The 26,085-nt window shown below is 35.7% G+C and overlaps 1 protein-coding gene across 4 annotated transcripts in view; it reads right to left on the bottom strand.

The window, feature by feature from the left end:
- Positions 1-644: 644 nt before the first annotated feature.
- The window catches only part of MDM1 (Mdm1 nuclear protein), a 33,725-nt gene continuing 8,284 nt past the window's right edge, over positions 645-26,085 (bottom strand). The window contains exons 5-15 of one of the 4 annotated variants that reach the window (XM_010337281.3): positions 24,291-24,458; positions 22,750-22,868; positions 22,572-22,671; positions 17,838-17,867; positions 17,329-17,504; positions 16,194-16,514; positions 15,181-15,293; positions 14,977-15,086; positions 7,902-8,154; positions 2,723-2,782; positions 645-1,454 (exon numbers count right to left, since the gene is read on the bottom strand). In XM_010337281.3, coding sequence (XP_010335583.2) covers positions 1,342-1,454; positions 2,723-2,782; positions 7,902-8,154; positions 14,977-15,086; positions 15,181-15,293; positions 16,194-16,514; positions 17,329-17,504; positions 17,838-17,867; positions 22,572-22,671; positions 22,750-22,868; positions 24,291-24,458 — 1,563 coding nt within the window. In that variant the 3' untranslated portion in view covers positions 645-1,341. The remainder of the gene's footprint in view (positions 1,455-2,722; positions 2,783-7,901; positions 8,155-14,976; positions 15,087-15,180; positions 15,294-16,193; positions 16,515-17,328; positions 17,505-17,837; positions 17,868-22,571; positions 22,672-22,749; positions 22,869-24,290; positions 24,459-26,085) is intronic. The other 3 variants (XM_003926547.4, XM_010337282.3, XM_003926546.4) reach the window with 3 other exon arrangements.

Consider the following 26,085-nt stretch of genomic DNA (forward strand, 5'->3'; position numbering starts at 1 on the left):
CTCAGTGCAGGTATGTATAGAAGCCAATTTGTGTTCTAAATTCCAGTTATACTCCAATTTCAAACTTTTACTTTCATATTTAATGCCTTAGCAACTTTTAATGAACAAACCAGTTTAAAGGTCAGTGGAAGATAGGCAAGTATTTGCATGCCTACACTTCTTTACCATCTCATGATAATGTAAGATCTTTAACAAACTTACTGTGAACCAATTATTTGCAAATGTACTTTTGACCAAATTATCAGTTTAGAACAGATTGTTCACTTGTTTTCCAACCACCAAGCATGAATATTCTGCATTTTCACTTTAGGACTTTCTATGTGTTACTTTAAAGATTTTATACAAAATAGTTGTAACATCCATATTTTTTAGAAACTTAAATTTATCATGATTTGCATGATAAGCAGTAAGACAACAGAATATGTCCTGTGAGTGAAGAAATACAGTAAAAAATGTTTTAAATTTTTGTAAATGAGTCTGCCTTGGAAATTATTTGTCCTACATTTGTGCAAAAATATCACAGACTTGGCTCCATTTCATTCTGATAGCTGCAAAACAAGTATAACTTTTCATTAACCTGTTACGAGTAAAATTCTTCTAAAAGAATTATTTGTTCCATGTAATAACTTTCTGGAGAAGCCAAACACACTTGATCAATTTTTATTTCAAAATGTCTACAAAATTTTAATTCTCCATTATACAAGTAATTTTTCAAAATCTAGACATTATTCAAATGTAAGCCAAAGTCCTCATACAAATAGAATACACTCAAAGATCAAAAATATACATATCTTTCAGCAAACTTTGTTACATAAATAAGAAAAATATATACAGTTGGTATTTTCAAAGTACAATTAACACTGCAAACACGTATAGAAGGAACTAAAATAAAAAGAAACACTACAGCAAAGGTTAAAGAAACAACAAATTCATTTTATGACATCATCAATTATAAAGATACATATATATATATCCAACCATAGGTGAAAATATACTTCACACTGGGATCTCAACTTTTACTTCACTGTGTTTATCTTTTTAGAAATATTCTCTGGATAGGTGAAATTTTATCCATGACACCTATTATAAAAGTTACAACATGTGAAAAAAATCAATCATCTATGTGTTTGTACTCTGGGATAGACAGATGTAAAAGAAATTCTTTAAAAATTAATCTTTATAAGCCTATGTTAAAAATCTCCAAGTAAACTGTTCTATTGGAAATTAAATATTTCAAAGTAGGAAATGTTGGGAAAAAATTCAAACACTCAAAAAGTTTTAACACAATCAGCAATAAAGAAAAATTATGCCAGTGGTTCCTTAAAGGCAAATCAACTAGGTTTATGTTTTACCCCAGAAATTCTCCTTCCGTTTCTTAGCTCGAGCCAGAGTTTGAAATGCCCGAAGACTAGAAGCTGCAGAGCGAGCAGAAATCTGAGACAATCTGTCCTCATCTGCAATGAAGGGATCCCGAGATTATATTCAGAGCAAAAAATATCTATTAAATAAATATTATGTTTTACGTAACAGAAAATTAAAAGCATCAAACTGTGTATCAATGTCAAGTTGTCAAGAAAAAAGTAACCTATTGAAATGTAAGATACTAACAGTCTCATGATAGCTCACAGTAGTCTTCCAGGTTTACTACACATAGAAATCCAACCTTTTAATGTTAAAATTTCACATTAAATTTTTTTCCTTCCTGAAATCCCCTAATGTCATTAACTGAGCACATGGCCTATGATTTCAGTATTAGTTGAAAATAATTCATCATAATACTGTCTTATCCTACTTTAAAAAGCTCAGCTATTCTGAGCAAAAAGGTTTTCTAAATTTTTTCAAAACAAAATGCTGTGCCTTAATATGCTATTTACATTACATTTCTAAACTAATCTCACTAAATGTAGAAATAATGTTTGACTTTAATATGCTAACCTTCATTAGTACTGAAATTCCTCATTCTGGGTAAGCTAGTCTATTATAAGGTTATTTAAAGAAACTATTATTCCTCTATTAGAAAGAAAACAGGACTGGATTCAAAGTTGCCAGACATTTGCATTTCAAAACATACAACTTAATTTCTAGCTCAATGAATTATAACAAAAAGTCCTAAACCTGCTAAAGGGAGAGAAAGTCTTTAATGTATGATATAAAGTATGAAATTTAAATTTACTTCCAATTCAAAATTTATAAATTCAGTAATTGTATACTTCTTAGGATGAATTAAAATAGTGATTCAATTATTCATATTGAATTCAAGTTCCTCCTGCCACTATTTACAAGCAAATAAATATCAGAATAAAAACTAAAAAAAAAAAAAGAAAAATATCAATTTTCGCTAATCATATATTTTTTTGAGCACTGAAAATTGACAAAAATATATAGGCATTTTTTAAAAGATGGATATAATGCTAGGTCAAATTCCTGAGCCCCCAGCAAGGCAAGGTGGAAAAAGAGAATCGGCTGTGATGTTAGGCACAATCTCTTATTATATGTTTGCCCTAGAAACAATTTTTTTTTAACCACTTTACTCCCAGCTTATTCATTTGTAAATGGGAGTAATTTCACCTCCCTCACAGGGCTTCAAGGATCTAATAAAAAAACTGTGGAAGTACTTCATAAACTATCTAATAAAGTGCTAATCAAATGCAAAGCCATTATACTATTATAAACTATCATTGACTAGAACTCAAACTTTTATGTTATGTGAATACTGAAATACCTTCATCATTAAAGGCTTCCTGCTGAGGTAACTGCAAATTGTTCATCCTTGCTTTTCCCACTTAAAAAAAAAAAGGCAGAAGAAATTATCTTTCAAATGCCACCAAACAGCTTGTCTCAATTATATACTAAATTGTTAGCAAAAGTAGACTGTCAGAAATTTTATTAATTATCAAACCTACATGTGAGTAAAGGTTTAAAAAATTAAAAAAAATTATTAATTTTATACCTTAATAGAATACCATAAAAGGGCGATTCATAATTTATAATGCACTTAGCAAGCATGTAAACAAACTACGGATGCCCTAAAATTCCTTCCAATGATGACATTGATCTAACTTTAAAGAAATGTAGTAGGCTTCTGATTAGAGAAGATAAATTAAATATACACATTTACAAGAACAACAAACTCAGAGAACAAAGGGAATGGGAGCAAATAAGACAGGAAGAAACTTTTTGGAAAGTAGAAATCAAATGTAAGGGCAGTGAGTGTATAATTATACCCAAGTAAGCTGACTTTAAAGCCAGCAGAAGAGTGAAATCAAGAAACAACCAACTTGTTCCCCTCATGGCTGTGGATTTGGGAGTACTGAGTACCACTGAAAGTTGGAGTGAGGGCAAGACTGAACTAGGAAGCTAGCTAAAAATCTTTTTACAAAAATAGTATGCCAGATCCTTCTTTAAATTTGCACAGCTGGGCAATTCCCTCTTTCCCAAAAGAGGTATGCAAGTTTTGTCTCTGAAAGTTTACCAGAGCTACTGTGACTGAAGGATACCAGGTTCAACTGTGGGCAGGGGTACTATATTCAAAACAGAGGCATTATATATATCATTTACCTCTTCAAAGAGGTAAAACATACCATTAATGAAATAAGAATGGGATGCTGTATAAAAGGAATATGCGATCTTTAAAACAGAAAGAGAAAAATCTTTTTAAAAAACTAACAGCATGTAGACAGTCAAAGAGCGGACCCACCTGACCCAGCCCCCGCTTGGCTGTGCCCCTCCACCCACCCTGGTAGCTTAACACAAAGGACATAATTTTGGGGAGGTTTATAACTGTTCCCATGGTGTGAAAAGCCAGAGTATCTCCCCTGGGCAACATAGGGCAAGCTCAAATACCACTGCTACTACTGCAGCTGGTGCTCTTTTGCAAGCAGCACCTCCTGATTAGAGCCCAACTGACACAGTCCATTACACTATCTTTAGGTAGAATAATGCTGTGCCCAGAATAGAGAAAACCAGTGTGTGACCTCAGCTATCACCACTGCCTGCAAACATCTAGCAAACCAGTGGTCCTGAATCTGTCTACGGGACAAGTTCATTACTATGATAACCAACATGCAAGAAAGCCAGCACTCTAAGCTTATCTATAACCAAGGAATCTCAGGAGTCCCCAGATCTTTCCACTGGTGGGAAATTTCTGTCAGCAGAGACACAATTGCAGTGCTAGGCTTAGCAGGGAGTCTACCCCATTACCCAACAGTCAGGCAGCCTTAGTGCTCACGAAGGGTCTTGGAGAAGGAGTCTTCCTTCCCCTTACCCACCACTGCAGACACAGCTAGGGCTTCTCCCACAGGACTCAGTGCGGATGTGCCTACAGACAACCTTCCTGGAACACTTCAGGGTAACTGCTTCCCCACAGGAGGAGCACTCCCTAGGTACAGGCTTGCATGAGAGGCAGAGTCACAATTCCTATCTACTTGGAACATCAACATTCCTACAGACAAAGAGGTGCCTGTCTGAGCTGAATAGCTGGGCCACTGAGACAGGAGAGGCTGGGAGGTGGATAGCTTTCCTGCTAGCTTGTCAGGGGAGCTGAGGTGGCTCCCACCCTTCACCCTGATAAGACCCCATTGCATCTAACTGAGAGCTCCCCTACCCATGTTCACCAAGGCTGTCACCTCTGCCCACCAGTGTGTATTGCATTCACCCACCTGCCTTTGTTTGCTACAGTAATTTCCTACCCAGGGATACCTTTCCTACTGGCCTGAAGCCTGAACTATCAACTCAGTAAACAAAATACTGGAAAAAAATTAGATAAATAAAAAAGTACATACCACAGGGGAATGAGATAAGCTTCAAGAGACCTCTGCCATTCCAATCCCACAGGAGACAGTGAACTTGCCCACACACTGAGTACAACAGCTACGATAACTAGCATCTGAGAAAGCCATCCTACAAAGTCTCTCTATAACCAAAGAACTTATAGAGACTCTTCACCCTAAAAGCACCAAGAACCAAATTAAACTATAACAAATTATAATCACTGAAGTCAAATTCTTAAGAGGGGGAAAAAAAAAAGCCACCAAAAACCACACAGTCAAATCAAAAATAAATTCAAAAACAATTAGAATAGTATACCCAAAAAAAGAAGGAACCAGAAAAGTAATTTTGGCAATACAACAAAACACGGTTCTATAACATCCCCAAAAGATCACACTTGCTCCCCAGTAATGGATGCAAACCAAGATGAAATCTTTGAAATACCAGACAATGAATTCAGAAGGTTGATTATTAAGCTACTCAAGAAGCTACCAGAGAAAAGTGAAAACCAACATTTTTTTTTTAATTTCAGGATATAAATGAAAAATTTTGCAAAGAAGTGGTATGATAATAAAAACCCAATCAGAACTTCTAGAAATAAAAAATACAGAGAAATACAAAATGCCGTGCAAAGTTTCAAAAATAGACTAGAATAAGAAGATAGCTGCATGCCAGGTATGAGGGGAATATAAAGCAGAAAAAAGAATTTCAGAGCTCAAAGACAAGGCTTTTGAATTAACCCAAACAAAAATAAGAAAAAAAAATAGAAAGAAATGAACAAAGTCTTAAAGAAATATGAGATTATGTAAACAACCAAACCTAAAAATAAATGGTGATACTGAGGGAGAAGAAAAGGCTAGAAGTTTGGAAAACTTGTTTGAGAGAATAATTGAGGAAAACTTCCCTGGCCTTGCCAGAGATTCAAATATTCAAATACAAGAAGCTCAATGAACTCTTAGGAACTTCATTGCAAAAAGATCAAACGCATATAGTCAGGTAAGTCAATATGAAGGAAAGAATTCTGTCAGAAAAAAAAAAAGCATCAGGTAACTTAAAAAAGCACCAGGTAACTTATAAAAGAAAAACTATCAGATTAACAACAGATATCTTTCTCAGCAGAAACCTTACAAGGCAGAAGGGATTGGGGTCCTATCTTTAGCTTCCTTAAACAGAATACCTGTCAGCCAGGAATTCTGTTAGTTTAGCAAAACTAAGTTTCATAAATGAAGGACAAATAAAGTCTTTTTCAGACAAACAAATGCTAAGGGAATTTGTCACTACCAGACCAGCACTATAAGAAATGCTAAGAGTTCTAAATTCTGAAACAAAAGCTTGATATGCAACAAAACAGAACTCCTAAAAGCTTAAAACTCACAGGGCCTATAAAACAATAACACAACAGAGAAAACAAAGTAAATAACTGCTAACATAATGAATAGAACAGTACATCACATCTCAATATTAACACTGAATGTAAATGGCCTAAATGCTCCACTTAAAGATACGGAATGGCAGAATGGATTAAAAACCATAAACCAAATATCTAACACATAAAGATTCATATAAACTCATGGTAAATGAATAGGAAAAGATATTCCATGAAAATGGAAACCAAAAGCAAGCTGGAGTCTTTTATCAGGCAAAACAGACTTTAAAGTAACAACAATTTTAAAAAAGACAAATGTCATTATATAAAATAAAAAGCTCAATCCAACAAAAAGATACTGCAGTCAGTCCTAAATTTATACTCACCTAACACTGGAGTTCCCAGATTCATAAAACACTTACTATTAGACCTAAGAAATGAGGTAGACAGCAACATAATAATAGTGGGGGACTTCAATACTCCACTCACAGCACCAGATAGATCATTGAGACAGAAAGCCAACAAAGAAACAATGGACTTAAAAAATACTCTAAAACAAATAGACTTAACAGATATTTACAAAACATTCTACCCAACAACTGCAGAATATACATTCTTCTCATCATTTCACATGGGAACATTTTCTAAAACAGACCACAGGTGCATTAAAATGCAGAATTCACCACTACAGAATATATCCATGTAACAAAAACCACCTGTATCCCAAAGCTATTGAAATAAAAAATTTTAAAAACAGAAAAGACAGAAGATAAAATTAGTAACTTTTCAAATTAAAAGACAGAGATGAAAAATAGGAGAGGTAAGATAAAACATAAAATCATGTCCAACATCTGAATTAATAGGAATCCTGGAAACAGGAAACAGAGAAAGGAAAAACTTTTTAATTTTTATTTCTTGCCTCCCAGGCTCAAGCAATTCTCATGCCTCAGCCTCCCAAGTAGCTGGAATTAAAGGCATGTGCAATCACACCAGGCTAATTTTTTTTGTAGTAGAGACAGGGTTTCATCCTGTGGCCCAGGCTGGTCTCAAACTCCTGGCCTCAAGTGATCCGCCTGCCTCAGCCTCCCAAAGTGCTGGGATTACAGGCTTGAACCTCTGTGCCCAGCCAGGAGAGGGAATTTTTGACTGAATAATTCAAGAAAATGTTCCAGAAGTGAGAATTTTCCAGATTGAAAGGTCTATGGAGTACCAGCAAAATGAATAAAAAAATACCCACTCAGAGGCACATCATAAAATTTCAGAATATTAGATATGAAGAGAAGATCCTAAAAGCTGCCAGAAAGAAAACACCACATATAAAAGATCCAGAATAAAAGTAGCATTTGACTTCGTAACATTAACAGTGGAAGCTAGAAGAGCTGAGCATTGTCTACTACAACTAAAGGAAAATCATGTCTGGCCGTCAATTCTACACTCAGACAACATTTGGCAATGTGTCTGGAGACGTTTTTGGTTGTCACATACAAAGAAGATATGCTACTGGCATCTATCTAGTGGGTTCCCTCTATGTGTATAGATAAGAACTTGAGAGATATCTCACACATATATAACAGCAAAAAGCGAACTTAGGTACAGCACAACTGGGTATCCTAAAGAGGGACTTTTCCTATTTAAAGAAATCTCATTAATACATTAACCAAAAATAAGAAATAACTGATTTATTAATATAAAGTGCATTCTTGGCCTTTGTACCTATCCGTATAACACTGTATTTTAAAAGACAAAAAATTAAAACGAAAATAATTACCATTGTGCTGAAACTCTGGATCTCTAAGAGAGCCCTGAATTCGACGAGAGGGATGCCAGTAGGATGGAACATGCAGTGGAGAAGGCGACTGTCCAGGGATATTTGTTGGGTGTTCTGGAATTTTTGAAGCTGGAAGAGTTGCCTCAGCAAATTTGGGGATACTGTCTTCAGAATCTTCCCGCAAAGGCAGAGGATCAACTGTTTTTATACCAGCAGCTGGAGAAGTCAATAGGGATATTGCACGATTTTCTCTCTAAATGACAAAGAAAAGAGAGAGATACCTATGTGTAGATATATAAATAAACAAGCCAAACATTTAAATGCAAAAAAGCAGGAGAAAATGTGACAGAATTTATGCAACCTCAGTGTGGGAAAGATATGATACAGACAAACAGACTTGGCTGTATAAACAAAATACATAGACATTTTAAAAATTAAGAGAAAAATGCAGAATTTGGAAAAATATACAACTTTTATGATTGATAATGAATTATCATTGCTACACAAATGTTTCTTTAAAAGCAATAAGAAAAATATAAACCTAATTAAAAAGTAGAAAGAGTATGAATGAGCAATTCATATACTGTACACACAAATCACAAACAGTAAACATATTCTACCTTACTAATGATCAAATAATTATAAAAAATGAAAGCAGTGAGATACTAATTTTTCACTTACCAAATTTCAAAAATTATTTTTTTAAAAACAGTGACACCCAAGCTGGCAAGGATGTGGAAAAATTGGGAATCTCATAGACTGCTATCGGGAGTACAATCTTTCTGTGGGGCTGGCAAAACACAGCAGAAGCCTTAAAATTTTGTGTACTTTGACTTCTTTGACTATACAGTAATACTTGGGGAGTAGTTACATATACAAAATAATATAAACAAAAATGTAGGTAAAGGATGGATTTCTTTACAGTAGTTCTTCAAAACAAATTAAGAAATAATAACAGGAATCTAAATAACAATTAGATTTCAACAATAAGCATCTGGTTTTTAAAAACTTTGGTATAACTATAGACTGCATGTTTCCATAAAAATAAGATTATAAATATTTCATGATATGAAAATATGTTCACAACACAGTGCTAAAAAATAATTATTAAACCTTTCTACAGTATAATAAATAACCAAATATACTAACACAAAGGTATACCTAAATACCTGAAAAATTTAACAGCAGATGTCCCTAAACAGTATATATACATGTGAGTTATTTATCTTCTTTTTTAGTTTGGTCAGCATTTGCTGTTTTCTACAATGACCAAGTATCACTATCCTAAAAGTCATTAACAATTTTACTTTTTAAAAGAAGGCAGCTGGGCACCGTGGCTCACACCTGTAATCTTAACAATTTGGGAGGTCATGGCAGGATGATCATTTCAGGCCAAGAGTTTAAGATTAGCTTGGCCAACATGGTGAAACCGATCTCTACTAAAAATACAAAAATTAGTCGGATGTGCTGGCACACACCTGTAATCCAGATGCTTGGGTGGCTGAGGCACAAGAATTGCTTGAGCCGAGAGACAGAGATTGCCAGAGACAGCAGTGGGTCATAATTGCAACACTGCACTCCAGCCAGGAAACAGAGACAGACTATCTCAAAAAATACAATAAAAATAGTTCAGATGCAGTGGCTCATGCCTGTGATCCTAGCACCATGGGAGGCTGAGAAGGGAGGATCACTTGAGGCCAGGAGTTGAAGACCAGCCTGGACAACGATATATCAAGACCCATCTCTATTTATATATTTAAAAAATTAAATTAAAAACAAAAGAAGGCAAGCCAGTAAAATCAAATACAGTTCCACACTTTCCTGATTATTTCTTGTAGTTGTTGCCTTCACTTATTATCTTTGATTCTATCAATGTAACATTCAAAACATTACTTTCTAAACTTAAAAATCATTTTCTGTGATTGTAGAGCTTATTGCTTCAAAGCGGCCTAGGGCTGCTGTTGGTCTCAACCAATAAACATATTTCAAATTAATATCTAGTATAAAACCACAAACCTTCCACTTGCTTTCCTTTTTAAATGAGTATCACTTAGTACAATACAAATAATTCCAAAGAGATAGTCCTCTTTTTCATTCCTTTTTCTACATATATGAACAAAATTTGTGATCTCTGTCAAATTGGTTTTACAATTACTGAAAATAACTGAAAGAAACCTGTAAAACAAAACACACGGGGTTCCCAGGTTTAACATAACTGATTCTGTGATCTGTTTTTGTGCCTAAAACCTCAAAAGGCCAAGAGGCCTCACCGCTCTACTTAGCCCTGTGTATAGCAGTTCTCCAATGAGAAGCCACAATGATTTGATTTACCTTGTGAATCATATCATATTTGCTTTGATGCTTCACATATTCCAAAGGTGTCCCAGCGCCATTAGAATAATATCCAAGAGAATAAGTTCCACTTCATCATGATGAATTATCTTTTTGATGTGCTGCTGGATTCAGTTTGATAATATTTTGTTGAGGATTTTTGTGTCTATGTTCATCAGGAATGTTGGCCTAAAGTTTTCTGTTTTGTTGTGTCCTTGCCAGATTTTGGTATCAGAATGATACTAGTTTCATAGACTGTGTTAGGGAGAAATCCCTTCTGCTCAATTTTTGGGAATAGTATTAGCACATAAACAGAATTAAAAATTGATCATCTCAACAGATACAAAAAAAGCATTTGATAAAGTCTGATATCCCTTCATGATAAAAATCCTCAGCAAACTAGGCAGTAAAGGAACATACCTCTCAAAATAGTAAGAGCCATCTATGACAAACCCACAGCCAGTATCATACTGAATGGGCAAAAGCTCGAAGCATTCCCCCCTGAGAACAAGACAGGGATGCCCACTCTCACCACCTCTATTCAAAATAGTACTGGAAGTCCTACCCAGAACAAGCAGGCAAGAAAAAGAAACAAAAGGCATCTAAATAGAAAAAGAGGAAGTCAAATTATCTCTGTTCACTCATGATATGATTCTAAGTCTAGAAAACCCTAACAATCCCTCCAAAAGAACTGCTAAATGACTTCAGTGAAGTTTCAGGATCCAAAAATCAATGTTCAAAAATCAGTAGCATTTCTACACACCAATAATTCAGGGCGAGAACCAAATCAAGGATACAGTCCCATTACAATAGCTCCTCCAAAAATAAAGTTCTTAGGAACACAGCTAACCAAGGAGATGAAAGACCTCCACATGAACTACAAAATACTGCTGAAATAAATTATAGACGACATAAACAAATGAAAAAGCATTCCATGCTCATGGATTAGAAGAATCAATATTGTTAAAACTGCCATACTGTCCAAAGTAACTTACAGATTCAATGCAATTCCTATCAAATTACCAATGTCATTTTTCACAGAATTAGAAAAAACAGTTCTAAAATTCATACGGAAGGAAAAAAAGGGGCCGAAAGCAATCCAAAGCAAAAAAAAAAAGAACAAAGCTGGAGGCATCACATTACTCGACTTCAAACTCTTACTATAAGGTTACAGAAACCAAAACATCATGGTACTGGCAAACAAACATATACATAGACCAATGGAACAGAAAAGAGAAACCAGAAATAAAGCCATACACCTACAGCTATTTGATCTTTAACAAAGATGACAAAAAATGAACAATGGAAAAAGGACACCCTATTCAATAAACAGTGCTGGGAAAACTGCCTAGCCATATACAGAAGAATGAAATTAGACTCCTACCTCTCGCCATACACAGAAATTAACTCAAGATGGATTGAAGACTTAAATGTAAGACCTCAAAGTATAAAAATTCTAGAAGAAAACCTAGAAAAAACTCTTCTGGACATTGGCCAAGGCAAGGAATTTATGGCTAAGTACTGAAAAACAAATATAACAAAAACAAATTGACAATTGGGACTTAATTAAACTACACAGCATTTGCACAGCAAAAGAAACAATTAAGAGAGTAAATAGACATCTTACAGAATGGGAGAAAATATTTGCAAATGACATATCTGACAAAGGACTAATATCCACAATCTATAAGGAATTTAACAAGAAAAAAAACAACTCCATTAAAAATTGGGCAAAGGACATGAACAGATGCTTCTTAAAAGACAAAGCAGCCAACAAACATGAAAAAATGCTCCACTGCTAATCAACAGAGATGCAAATCAAAACCATAATGAGATATCATCTCACACCAGTCAGAAAGGCTATGATCAAAAAGTCAAAAAAGTAACAGGTGTTGGTGTTGGCAAGGATGCAGAGAAAAGGAAATGCAACCCCTGTGGAAAACAGTATGGAAATTTCTCAAACAACTAAAATTAGAATTGCCATTCAACCCAGCAATCTCACTACTGGGTATCTACCCAAAGGAAATCATTCTATGAAAAAAGAATGGTTTCACTTCACTTATAGGTTTAATCCAGCACTATTCACATTAGCAAACTCATGGTATCAGCATAGGTGTCCATTAACAGTGGGCTGGATAAAGAAAATGTGGTACATATACACACCATAGAATACTGTGCAGCCATAAAAAAGAATGAAATTATGTCCACTGCAACAACATGGATGCAGCTGAAGGCCATTATCCTAAGTGAATTAAGACAAAAACATAAAATCAAATTCTGCATATTCTCCTCTGTAAGTGGGAGCTAAACAATAGGTCCACGCAACATAAAGATGGAAACAGACACTAGGAACCACAAAAAGGAGAAGAGAAGGAGGGGTGCAAGGGTTGAAAAACTACCTATTGGGTCCAATGTTCACTATTTGGGTGATGGGTTCAATAGTAGCCCAAATCCCAGCATTACATAATATATCAATGTAACTGCATATGTATCTTCTGAATCTAAAATAAAATTCAGGCTGGCACACTGGCTCAAGCCTGTAAGCCTACCACTTTGGGAGGCCAAGAAGGGAGAACTGCTTGAGCCCAGGAGTTTCAGAACAGCACGGAAAACACAGTGAGACCCCATCTCTACAAAAAAATTTTTTTTTAAATTAGCTAGGCATGGTGGCACACATCTGTGGTTCCAGCTAGTCAGGTGCTAAAATGGGAGGATTGCCTAAGCCCAGGAGGCTACAATGAGCCATGATCTCACCACTGCATTCCAGCCTGGGCAATAGAGCAAGACCTTGTCTCAAAAGACAAAAAAATGGGCCAGATATGGTGGCTGTAACTTGAATTCCCAGCACTTTGGGAGACTTAGGCAGGTGGAAAACTTGAGGTCAGGAGTTCAACACCAGCCTGGCCAACATGAGGAAACCGCACCTCTACTAAAAATACAAAAAATTAACCAGGTATGGCAGCAGGCACCTGTAGTCCCAGCTATTTGGGAGGCTGAGGCATGAGAACTGTTTGAGCCTGGAAGACAAAGGTTGCAGTGAGCCAAGATCGTACCACTACGCTCCAGCCTGAGCAATACAGGGAGACCCTGTCCTCCCCTCCCCCCCCAAAAAAAAGTGAATATAAAATTTAATTTAAAAATAAATAAATAACATCCAAGATCCTTAATCAGCCTACCTTTCCAATCTCACTTCCTGCCCTCTCCTCTTTCCTCTCCAGGCTCCAGCCACACTCGACTTTTCACTCTCTTAATTATCTCTGGGTTTCTGCCCTAGGCAAGAACACTTACACTTGCTTGCTGGCTTTTTTTTTTTTTTTTTTTGAGATCAAGTCTCACTCGGCCACCCAGGCTGGAGTGCGGTGGCACAATCTGGGCTCACTGCACCCTCCACCTCCCAGGTTCAAGCAATTCTTGTGTCTCAGCCTCCCAAGTAGCTGGGACTACAGGCATGTGCCACCACATTCAGCAAATTTTTGTAATTTTGTAGATGTAGGGTTTCACCATTTTGGCCAGGCTGGTGTCAAATTCCTGACCTCAAGTGATCCACCCGCCCTGGCCTCCCAAAGCGTTGAGATTACAGGCGTGAGCTACTGAGCCCAGCCCCTGTTCTTTCTAACTGGAAAACAATCTGCCCCAGATCTCTGCACGGCACCTTCCTCATCAGTCAGGTCTCAGCTAAAATGTCATCTCCTTAGAGATGCCTGCCCTGAATGGCCCAAACTAAAGCTGCCTTACCCATCCCTTAGAGGTCATCTGTAGTTTTATTTCATTAACAGTGCTTACTACTATGTGAAATTATTTTCTTAAAAAATGATTTGTCTATTCCTCCCAATGAAAATGTAAGCCTTGTGAAGGCTGTTTTTATGCTGCAGCTCTTGCTCTGCTGCTATCTATTCTCAACACAGCAGCCAGAAAGACCTTAGAAAAAACTAAGTAAAATCATGTCACTCCTGTGCCTTTCCAATAGCTTCCCACTTCATACAGAAAAAAAATTTTTAAATCTTTGCTATGATTTACAAAGCCCTGCACAATTTAGCCCTCCATTATGTCTCTGAACTCATTATCCACACTACTCTCCCTCTCATTCTCTCTCTTCTCCAGCTATACTGACCTCCTAGCTGTTCCTCAAGGAAGCAGGTGCCCTCTCCCCTGAGGAATCCGCACTTGCTGTCCTCGTCACCTAGACCTTCCCAGGTCCGCATACAGGTCAATCCCTTACGTTTTTCAGATCCTGCTTAAATGCCACTCTTGCACTGAGGATTTTCCTAGCCACTTCCTGTTCACTTCAGCAGCTTTATTTTTCTCCTTAATACTAATCAATATCTAAAATACAACATATTTTATCTGGTTATATTGTTTATTGTCTTTCTTCACCACTAGAATGTAAGTTCAATGATGGCCATGATCTTTGCCTATTTGTTCTCTGCTACATCCCCAGCACTAAAACAATGCCTGGAACATAGCTGGAATACCACTGTCACACGGTAGATGCTTAATAAAAGTATGTTTTCTTCCTCTTCCTATTGAGTCACTACTGACAAAGTTAAAACTGTATTAACAAAAATGCAGTGCTTCTACCAGAAAAAAAAGTCAAGCCTTTTGCCTTATTAAAAGCAGGTTAATAGTATCATCTCCTCATGTGATAGCCACAATTCTCTAAAATCTTAACCTATCATTCACTTATTACATGTGTCTATGATAATTAGTCCCAGATGAGATGCTTTTTTCCACAAAATATATTTACCTTAGTAAATTCATTCTCTGAAGTTTCTAAACAATCCTGAGAGGTCATTCTTTTCCTCTGTTCTGTGGCTGGAGGCTTCATCTTAGATGGAGACACTAAAACAGCACCACCTGGAAAAATAAAGAAGATGACAGTTTCAATTACACTAAATTATCATGTAGAAAAAGCAGGTTAAATAAGAACTGCATGATGTTTGCCGATTACCAACAGCTGGAGTAGTGAGATCATGATGAGTCCTCTGGATTCCACCAAGTTCTCTCAGCTTGGGAGTAGGAAGCCGGCCTCCTTTTTCTGAGGATACAGAAGAAGAATCTGACCTATAAATTGAAACAATCTATGAATCTATACAGCATTTCCTCCAGAACATACGATTAAAAAAATATTTTGCCATCATTGTGCAATAATAAAGTAGAAAACTTGTAAGAGGAGGCCATTTTGTTTCTGAAAAAATAACAACCAAATCCACAGGCAGTTAAAAGTGACTGAAATTTTCAATAATGAACAGAACAACTAAGCACAAGATCAAAAATAAAATTTGAACACTGAAAAAAATACTATAAGCTGTATCAATAGATAAAACAACCCACAAAGAAAAAAGTGATGAATACTGGATGGGGGGAAAATCACTGCAAGTCAGAACCAACACAGCAGAGAATCCTTCCTTATATCAAGGCTCAAGTTCCATATTATTAGTTGTAACATCCATGAATAAATAAGTGATTTGGATTACAGACAAAAGGCACTATTATCAATGATGAAGAAGAGCCACTCCCCAAAGCAATTTACACATAAAACAATAGGAATTAGCTATTTTCAGACATCACTTTTTTCAAGATGTTACAGAACATTTTCTTTTTTGGTAGAATCATCTGATATTAAAGAACACAAGTTTATTTCTTTAAACACAGTCATTCTTCCACACACATTTGCAAATCTGGCACATCATAAATTACAGGAGATAAATGAAAATAAACCTTACTACTTCCTCCCAAATTACCCCAGAATTCAAGTATTCAATTACCAATCAGTGGTGACTTAAATACCTGAGTGAATCAGATTAACCATGCAGCAGTGCCTACTTTGTGACACTGAAATAAAATCTGCACTTTATTAGTGATAAAATCAAAAGTGCAAACCACCATACTTAGTGACAAAACAAAATACATATCAACTATGTAAATAACGCTTCTCTATACCAAGTAATTTAAAACTCTCACCCTTCTTTCATCTTCTCTGCCTTAGATTTCTCATGTACATCCAACTGCTCTTGCTCTCCTATATAAGCCTGCTTGCCCATTTTCCTGTCCTCTTCCTCCTCCTCCTCCTCCTTCTCCTCCTCTTTCTCCCTGGGCTGTTTCTGTCCATCTTCACTGGTGTTCTCTGCATCCCACGCCAGCCGCCTTCTAACAGGTATGGTGGGAGCTGACATGCCCAATTTCTCCATGGTATTTTTCTGGGGCTGTTCTTCAATGATACCTCTTTTTTCTTCTGGTTCTGTAGAAGGACATTTCTGCAAAGTCTTATGGCTTCTAGGGTCTCTGCATAACAAAGTAAGTTTTATTTTATTTTAAATGTAAATGGTTTGCACTTTTCTAGTCTACACCAATTTTACTGAGTCTATCATTTCCTTCTACTGTTCACAATATATGTATTCCATAGATACTGCCTTGTTCAGGTATTGAAGAAGGAAATATAATTCATTTTATAGTAAAATAAATGAAAGTTACAATCTGGAGTTTCCATTAAAATATTCCAAAATATGTTTATCTTCTTTTACTCCTACCTTCGCATATATGTTTGTGTATATCTGCTGACACAAGTCATACCTAGCCCCTAAACTGGCATTTACACATATAAACTAGGACCCCCACGGTCTAAGTTCTTGACTTACTTTCTCTTACAAATAGTTAAATCATGTTCACTTTAAACCCAAAACAGCAGAGAGCTCTCCCATTAAATCAGGAGCGAAGTTCTGAATTAGCCACAAAATCCAGTAATGAATGATAATGGATATGTATTAATAGCTTATAGTCTCTTGTTGTTGTTGACTTTCTTTTTACCTTCTAAAGGTCTTTTTACATCTACCATATAGTCATCTCTTCTCTGCTATTAATTGTCAACAAAGAATATTATAAAACTCCAGCCTTCCATATTTGCATTATGTATTTATACACAAATAAAGCAAGTCTACATTGCCTTATTTTTCACAGCTAATAAAAATGAAATAAATGGCTGCCACATTTCCATTTGGCTAGGAGACAAATTTTGAGTAGTCAGGTCATTTTCCTATGTCATTCTATGATCTACATAAGCTTCAAAAAACTTTTTCACCATCCACAAAGAATATCTCACCCAGCAAGATCTAATGCTCTGATGTTGCTACTAACAGTTCCTTCTGAGCTTGTGGTTGAGGAGACATCCCAACAGCAGTTGCTATCAGACAGAATCTGATTCAGATGGTCCCGAGAAAAATGTGTCCCCTGAACTCGCTTCCTATAAAACTCAGCCTTTTCTCGGAGTTCTTTAACCTATGCAGGAGAGTTCAGACATCACATAGTATTGTAAATGCTTCTTTACAAATAGCACCAAGTAGCATATCAAAGACATTGTACAAACATAGCCAGGGACCAAGGACAAAGGCAGGCAAAATTAGCCACAAACAGTCATCAGACTTTGTGCATTTAAGCAAAAACTAAAACAATCAAGCTAAAGCATGATGCAGTTATTTTATTTCAGACCAGCAGGCAGGGAGAAATTCATAGCAGCTAAGAAAAATACTGACACCTACTTTTTATTCCAACTGAAATTACACAAGTAATCTATGCATTATTATAGTTTTTAAAAACTCAAAAGCAACCAACCTCGGCATACCACATGGCATTTACAGAACCCTAGAGAAGGAATACAGAAACACACTTAATGATAGGTTAATGCCATAACTGAATATTAATGGAAACCAATGAAACACATTATTCTCCTTTCTAAGTATCTACCAAACTTGTCAATCAATATTTCTTAGTATTTTTAGTAATTAGTTCAGTAACCAAGATACCTTATTATTATCTTGAAAATCAGCCACATTCTTGCACGGCTGGGATGCTGCTGATGACAGGGAAATTAGGCAATCTAATTATTATTACTATTTCCTCACCTCTGGAAGAGTACTTACATGCCAGAAATCCCTAACCTAGTTTTATTTCATGGTTTTATATACAGCTACTACTGCTACAGAAGCCCCCACTGAGAGACTTATGAGGCTTCCCTCTCCAAATTCCTCAATATTCCCTTGGAATCAGCAAAACCTCAACTTAAAAAAAAAAAAAAAAGTACTAAATATATAATTAAAAACAATAGCCCATAAGATCATAATTGCAATATGTTCAACAAAATGACAGGATTAAAAAATCTCTGATGATTTACAAAGTAATATGAATTCTTTAATACGCAAGTAACATTTTCTTATGAAAAGGAGCTGTACCAATTTGTCTTTCACTTTATACATCATACTGCCACCTGCTGGCTTCTCCAAATGCAATTCCACAAGGTAAAAAAATAATAATTTGAAGTTTTACCCTTAAAATTCTGTTTAATATCTTTATTTATTCTCAAAAAACACTAATTTCTTCATCATCAAGACAGAAAATTTTTATTCTAGAATTGCTTCTCTTTCAGGGCAAAGAAAAAAAGCAAATAATGAAATGGCAATGCAAAAGTAATGGTAGAAACATATTCTCAGCTCCTTAACAAGACACAATCGTCAGTACAGAGAGATGAAAGTGTTACATCTCTAGGAAATTGGCCAAAGCAAAATACAGCACCTGTAATGCATAAGAAACCATATAATCCCAACAGAGTCCTACTCTAATGAACCATACCTGAAAGGATAATTTGAAATATTTTCTTCACTGCCAAAAAAAAAAAATAATAATGAGCTATGTTTATTTATCATTTCTGTCAACTCCTATAACTTTAAAGAAAATTTCTAGCAGTGGTTTTGCATTTAACAGGTAGAAGTGTGGTACATGAATTAACTCTATTGCACTTCTAACCAGGGTATTCTGAATGCACAGGAACCTTGTTATAAAGTGCCTCAATATACTCTACATGTTAATGCAGTAAGTGCCCGCATATTTCAAATGTTTCATGGCCATTCCATCACCTATGTGCCTTAGCATCACTTCCTCCTCTATGTTCTCAAAGTTCTTTGTGCATATCTCCATTAACACATATTCAATTTTACTGGAATTAATTGCACATGTCGTCCCCCTGTAACAACCTAAGAACTCCTTGAGGTGAGGGAAAAACGTAGCATTTAAGCACTGAGTCCACAACCTGCCCTGAGTGTGGACTAAGTGGTATGACTGAGCTAGACATGACAGACAAAGATAAGCAAGAAACTCCCTGCACTCAATGAGCTCACAGTCTGAGACAGGAGGCCAACCTGCACATAAATTATCATAATATTGGTGGGGCTCTATGCCATTATAAACAAATGAAATGTAAATTGAAGAAGTGGTTCAAAAGGGGTACCAATCAGTCCTGCACTGTGTTGGGTAGAGTGGCGGGACAGTGGAGGTGGAGGAGGCAGCAGTGTCAGCTGCGTCTAGCCATGCGTGATGAATGAAAGAATGCATGAATACCCTCCATGTACACAGTTATCCAGTTTTACGTGACATCAACTTCATTTAGAAGGAGGAAAAAAAGATACTCTATAAAAATTTTGTAGAACTTTGACTTATTCAGTTCTATTTCTTACTGACATTTAAGACTATGTACTTTAAATTTACTATATCAAAAATCTTTATTAGTAATCTTAGTGCTAATGCTATATTTTACAAATATGTGATTTTCAATATCTATAACCCTAAAGTAAGATGAAACATTAGAAGGCTGACATTTCCCAAAATAATATGTTCTACTAAAAAGAGTGGGGGAAATAATCAATGGCATGAACTCAACGTTAAATAGAACGACCCCTACAGCCAATAACCAGAGCCACTAAAAAGAATAGAAAGAAAACCACTCCCAACTCAAAACAACATATATACACCTTTCTGGGTCAAGTAATGTCATCATATTATATTATATAATTGTAAGTAGAATGTCTCATTTTCCTAATTTCTTTGTCCAACTCAAGACTTCAACAAAATTATTTAAAATATATGCAGAAAATTCAAACTGAAGAAACTGGAGATAAAAACTCTTTTTACCCAAAAATCCTCCTCCAAAAATGAGGGGTCACTTTATACCTAGTCTTTACAATGTCTGTCAAATTACAGGACATCTCTCAAATGCAGGACTTTATCTTGAAACACAGTCCTATTTGTGGAAGGCACATTAGAATAAAATCACCTCAACCAATGGATGATGAAAAGATTACTTGACAATTAAGAAAAAAAGGTTAACATAGATTAAGTAGTTATTCTTACAATAGAACCTAAAAAATTGTAATTGCTGACTACTATTAAGAAACAATCCCTTAAGTGAGTACTTTTAAAAGCAATGGTCATGTGGTTATTATAATAAAGAAGACAAATGAACAACCACTGGGCAAATAAAACCAACCACCCTAATGCTATATGAGAGGTACTTGGGACTTAGCATAAAATTTCCAGTGACTAGACTCTAAACAGATTGAAAAAATACATCTCAAACATAGAAGGAAATGAAGACGACATATGGACTGAAAAACTAATGTGACTCAAAAATGAGTTAATATTCCAACAACCCAGTCACTTACGTTTGAGTGCATTTGAAGAGTGTGAATACGCTCCTTCCTGAAATGTTAGGAGTGGGAAAATGAAGTAGCACTGTACCTTATATTTAGGAACCTCATAATCCACTGCCTATAGTAAATGACTTCCAAGAGACATAAGTAAAACATGGCCCATATTAAATGTCTATAAGCTGGTCAACTAAAACTGTTATCATCATCCATGATCATTGATGTCTTAGCTAAAAATTCTTACTCTTTTCCAACTTTAATTTACTTTTTGAGTTATTTTTCCCAAAGAAATTAAGGCAAACTATACCACTAATTTAAATATTTTAAACCAGCAATATAGTATTTAATAAGCAAAAAAAGCAACATTACTAAGATATCCTAATAGCAAACCTTGAAAAGTCTATCTTAAATTGACAACAATGTTCTCTTCCATCAAGGCAGGATAAGAAATCTCATTTTACTATGACTTCAGTTTTAACAATCTTCTTAGTCCACTTGATGTTTACGTCTGAGGCCTAAACTCATCTTAGCTTAAAGAAATCTCAGAAAAAACACAGTCTTCCGAAACAAGGAGTTTCTCATAACCTCAATGTAGTGTCATGCCTAAACACAACAGACAGCGGCTGACACCGATTTGCCGGCCACACACTGTTCTGCCTCTTTCCGGCTCTTCCTCACTCCCACTATTAGACTCCTCAGTCAGGAGATCTTTGCCAAGATGTGGGATGGTCATCAACTGCTCAAGAGTTTAGCTGACTCACTGCCTTTCTCCAATCATGGCTGCTTTCAATGCTCATAGTTATAACTTGATTTCACTAAGGTGAATATATGAACATTGCCCCAGATAATATCTGGGACAGCTTTGAACATTGTCTTTTACTTTGCCTGTGCTGTCTTTGAGCCATGCTCAAACACAGAAGTAAAAAGCAAAAGAGTGGCAAAAGTGGAAGGAATTAAGTGACCTCCTGAAACGATATGCAGAGCATGGCAGTTTCCAGGACATATGTCTGGGTGCTGCAGCTCAAAGAACCAGCAGCTCAGAGCACTAGCCCCTTCCCCCAGAGGCTGATAACCTATAATTGTGGGCCATGGTTTTAAGTACTGAGCTAAATAAAAGGCTCATTCCCCATCCAAATTATCCTTCTGTTTACAATGAGAGGGGGAAATGGGATGTTTACTAATGCCTAATCTAAACAGAAACATTTTCATTTAGCTTGTTCTCACAGAACTGTCAAGATATGATTTAAAAGATGCTAATTACACAATAGCACTTATCAACTCTAGAATTACCCTTCTCCTCAAACCTACCTTCAGATCCCCAGAGTTTCTTCCATATGTTAGAGTACCCCAACACTATAGCTCAAACCTCCAATAGCATAGGCTGCACCTTTCTTTTGCCTACAAACTGTAACAGTACACATTGACAATGGGCATCCCTATCAGACAAATTATTTAAACTTGAAAATTAATTTTCAGTTGAGAGAGTGGAGGTCTGGAGATTCTAAAATAATCAAATCTATAATGAAACAATTCCATAAATTGAGTCTATTAACACAATCAAATGTTTGACAGTAAAAAGCACTAACTTAAAAAAGACTTCAATACATATTAATTTCTGAAGAGCCAGTGCCATTTAAAAAAACACACACTGATAATTTACATCCTAATACGTAAGTTCCTGATACTTTTAGTGCTATTACTGAATCATACTTCTTTAAATTGTGGTCTCTGTCACCAAATGGAACTCATTGTGAAATTAAAGTGTTAATAGAACTCACTGTAAAATTAAAGTGTTAATAGAACTCACTGTGAAATTAAAGCGTTAATAGAGGCTGGAAGAACCTGAGGGCTTGAGTTCATGTACACTCACCTGATTTGGCATGCTTCCCTTCACACGTGTCCAAGCCCCAGCTTTATATAAATACTGAGCTGGGCTGAGAAATTTTGCTCTATATTCAGAATTCACCTTCCTAATAGAAATGAAATGAAAGTAAATATTTCATCACTTTTATCACTGAAATACCGTATTTTCCTATTAAAATACATACCCGAGCCTTTGATGTTTCCAAGGAGTAAGCTTCTTTTTAGGCTGGTGTAAGTCTTTCAATTCCATCTCTGCTTCCAATTTTAAAGGATCGTCTATTTTATTACACTGAAATGGAAATAACTTAAGCTTCTTATGCTTAAAATGTCACACATTAAAGTGAAAACATGGATGTTATAAAGTTAGACTTAAATATTTAATTACATTTCTATTTTTAGAAGCTTTAGATACTAAAGAAAACAAAAATCATAAGAAATCAACAAACAAGTTTTGAAATTTTTAGTATATTTGGTTATTTTTGAAGTTTCGCTCAGGATATCGCTTCATTTTCTAACTATGAAGGTTTCAGATCTTTGGCTAAGGAAGAAAACTTTTACGTTAACAAATATATATCTAAATAATGTTAGCACATACTGAACTTGGTATCCTAAATTTATAATTGTTACAGTAATTAAACACAGGATCCTGATGAATTAGTTACCAGATTGCCTTACTGAATGACAATTCTTTTTTTCCACAATAATATCATAGGCCCAATGTGTGTGTGTGTGTGTGTGTGTGTATAAATCATTTTACTTTCAGTCATATTTACCTGTAATTAGTTATTTTCCATTTTTAGGATCTATAACACATCAAGTATCAACATTCCAGGAGATTCAAAAATAGTATTTATACGCCATTTACCTGAAATTTATAATCATTTTAGCCTGATTCTACAACTTAAGAGGCTATAATTTCACACAAAAGCAGCTGTTTCTATATTCTGAGGTAAATCATGTGAATTACACTGGTTATAATTTGGTATGCTAAAGCTTTGGTTTAAAATAAACGTGATGGCTGGGCATGAAGGCTCATGCCTATAATCCCAGTACTTTGGGAGGCCAAGGTTGGCGGATCACCTGAGGCTAAGAGTTCGAGACCAGCCTGGCCAACATAGTGAAATCCCATCTCTACTAAAAATTCAAAAATTAGTGGGACATGGTGGCATGCACCTGTAGTCTCAGCTACTCAGTAGTCTGAGGCAGGAGAATTGCCTGAACCCAGAAGGCAGAGGTTGTAGTGAGCCGAGATTGCACCACTGCACTCCAACCTGGGTGACAGAGTGAAACTCTGTCTTGAAAAAAATAAAAAAATTAAAAATAAAATAAAATACATGTGAGTATATATGTGTTTAATTTCCATAACCTAAAACAAGTATTTCTATCACTACTGTTACCCCTGGAGATTACTGTAAATCCAGTCATTTGATATTAAACACAGTAGACTTACCTGCTATATTGTTAAGTACTCATCATGCTGTATCATTTTATTTATGCCTGTCTCTCCACTAGCCCAGAGCTGCTTGGGGCTGTGTTTGCCAGCCTTGTATTCTCAGTACCACTACCATGTCTGCTCCTAGTAGCTGGTTCAATGAACATTTGATGAACAAATGAATTAATGAACTAGTGAAAACCAAAAACTTCCAAGTGGTAGTAAGTAAAAGAAAATGTGGAGAATCTAAAATAATGGGGATTTTGTACGGTAAGATTAAAAGTTGATGAATACCTTCTTTTCAGGAGATACTGTTTCAAGATTTCTGTTTTCTCTCAAATCACTTCTTAATTTTGGTTCTTTCACTGGAGATAAACCCTTGAAATTTCTTTTGTATTCAGTTTCATGGATGATTGAGTTACTTTTGAATGGCTGAACAAACTGGCTTTTATTGTGGAAAACCTTAAAACAAAAATTAGTTTAGTTTAGTTTTGTTCATTAAATATACAGAACTTTGGTCTTCAATTACTTAATGAAACATACATGAAGTTGAATTACAGGACAAAAAAATAGCAAAATCATAAATGATTGTAATTTCATTTCACATATATTATTAACATCCAGAGGTCAACTTTATATACTCATTACTATGTTCCGAATAATAGTTTTGTCATCAAAATATAGCTTATAACCAAAATAAATATTGGCATATTTTAATGTGACAGAGACATTAGCTTTAAGGCAACCCTGTTGTCAGTTCCACAGGTTTCTTTTCTTTCTCCCTGACATGATATTTTTCTTCCTGCCTTAATAGAAAATTCTTGACATTTTTGAGTACTCAATATGTTCAATATTTAACTTTTCTTCCCTTGGCTTATTTTCAGTGTATTTTATTAAGGCAAAAAAAATGTCCTGAGCAAATACTACATTTCTATTTTAAATGTTTCCTTTTACCCTTTTACCCTTACTATTTCACAATATGGTTTCTATATCATGGCATGTTACCACTGATTACAAGGAAAGCAAATGGAAAAGATAAGGAACTCAAGCAAGTTATATTACTGCTTTGTAACGCTAAACAGTACAATCTTCATACAGATCAGATCTAAACAGTATATCTTTTTTTAGTACAGTATAACCTCAAGGACTTTCCCGTCAAAAACTGTTCTGACTCCTTTACATATTAATATAAGACATCCTTTCAGAAAGCAGGTGTCTAATAGAAATGAACAACCTTTTTAGAGGTTTCCTGTCAACAAGCATTGAAAGCTGTCTCAAAGCTCTTCGATCCATAGACTCTGAAATCTATATGCTTTGAACAATGAGCATTTGCTACTTTAAAAATTATGTGGGCCGGGCGCGGTGGCTCACGCCTGTAATCCCAGCACTTTGGGAGGCCGAGGCGGGTGGATCACAAGGTCAGGAGGTCGAGACCATCCTGGTCAACATGGTGAAACCCTGTCTCTACTAAAAATACAAAACATTAGCTGGGCATGGTGGCACATGCCTGTAATCCCAGCTACTCAGGAGGCTGAGACAGGAGAATTGCCTGAACCCAGGAGGCGGAGGTTGCGGTGAGCCGAGATCGCGCCATTGCACTCCAGCCTGGGTAACAAGAGCGAAACTCTGTCTCAAAAAAAAAAAAAAAAAAAAAAAAAAAAATTATGTGAAACACTTACTAAAGAAGGCAGTAAAACTGCCAGTGAATATACTGAAAGAGATTTCTCTTATAAAAGTAACATTTCTACACAACACTTTCACTGACATTAAAAGTCCTATTTGTTGATGATAGGGCTTTGATTTGAATCAGCTCTAGCTTAAAGGTCAAATACTTCATAAAAAACTGAATAATTACAAGTTTCAGGTTGTAAGTAATGTTTTAGGTACACTTAATCTTCAAGAAAACCTGTAGCAAGCAAAAGAAGTACCGATCCTGTATACTAGGTTGATAAAGGGTACTTACCACTATGTTACTTCGTAGGATTTTAAAACGTTATATAAATTTCAAAGGTATTTTAAAAATTGAATAATGGCTAGGCACAGTGGCTCACACCTGTGAGCCCAGCACTTTGGGAGGCCGAGGCGGGCA

Source organism: Saimiri boliviensis, chromosome 7 (genome assembly GCF_048565385.1).
Source record: "Saimiri boliviensis isolate mSaiBol1 chromosome 7, mSaiBol1.pri, whole genome shotgun sequence".
NCBI classification, from domain to species: Eukaryota; Metazoa; Chordata; class Mammalia; order Primates; family Cebidae; genus Saimiri; species Saimiri boliviensis.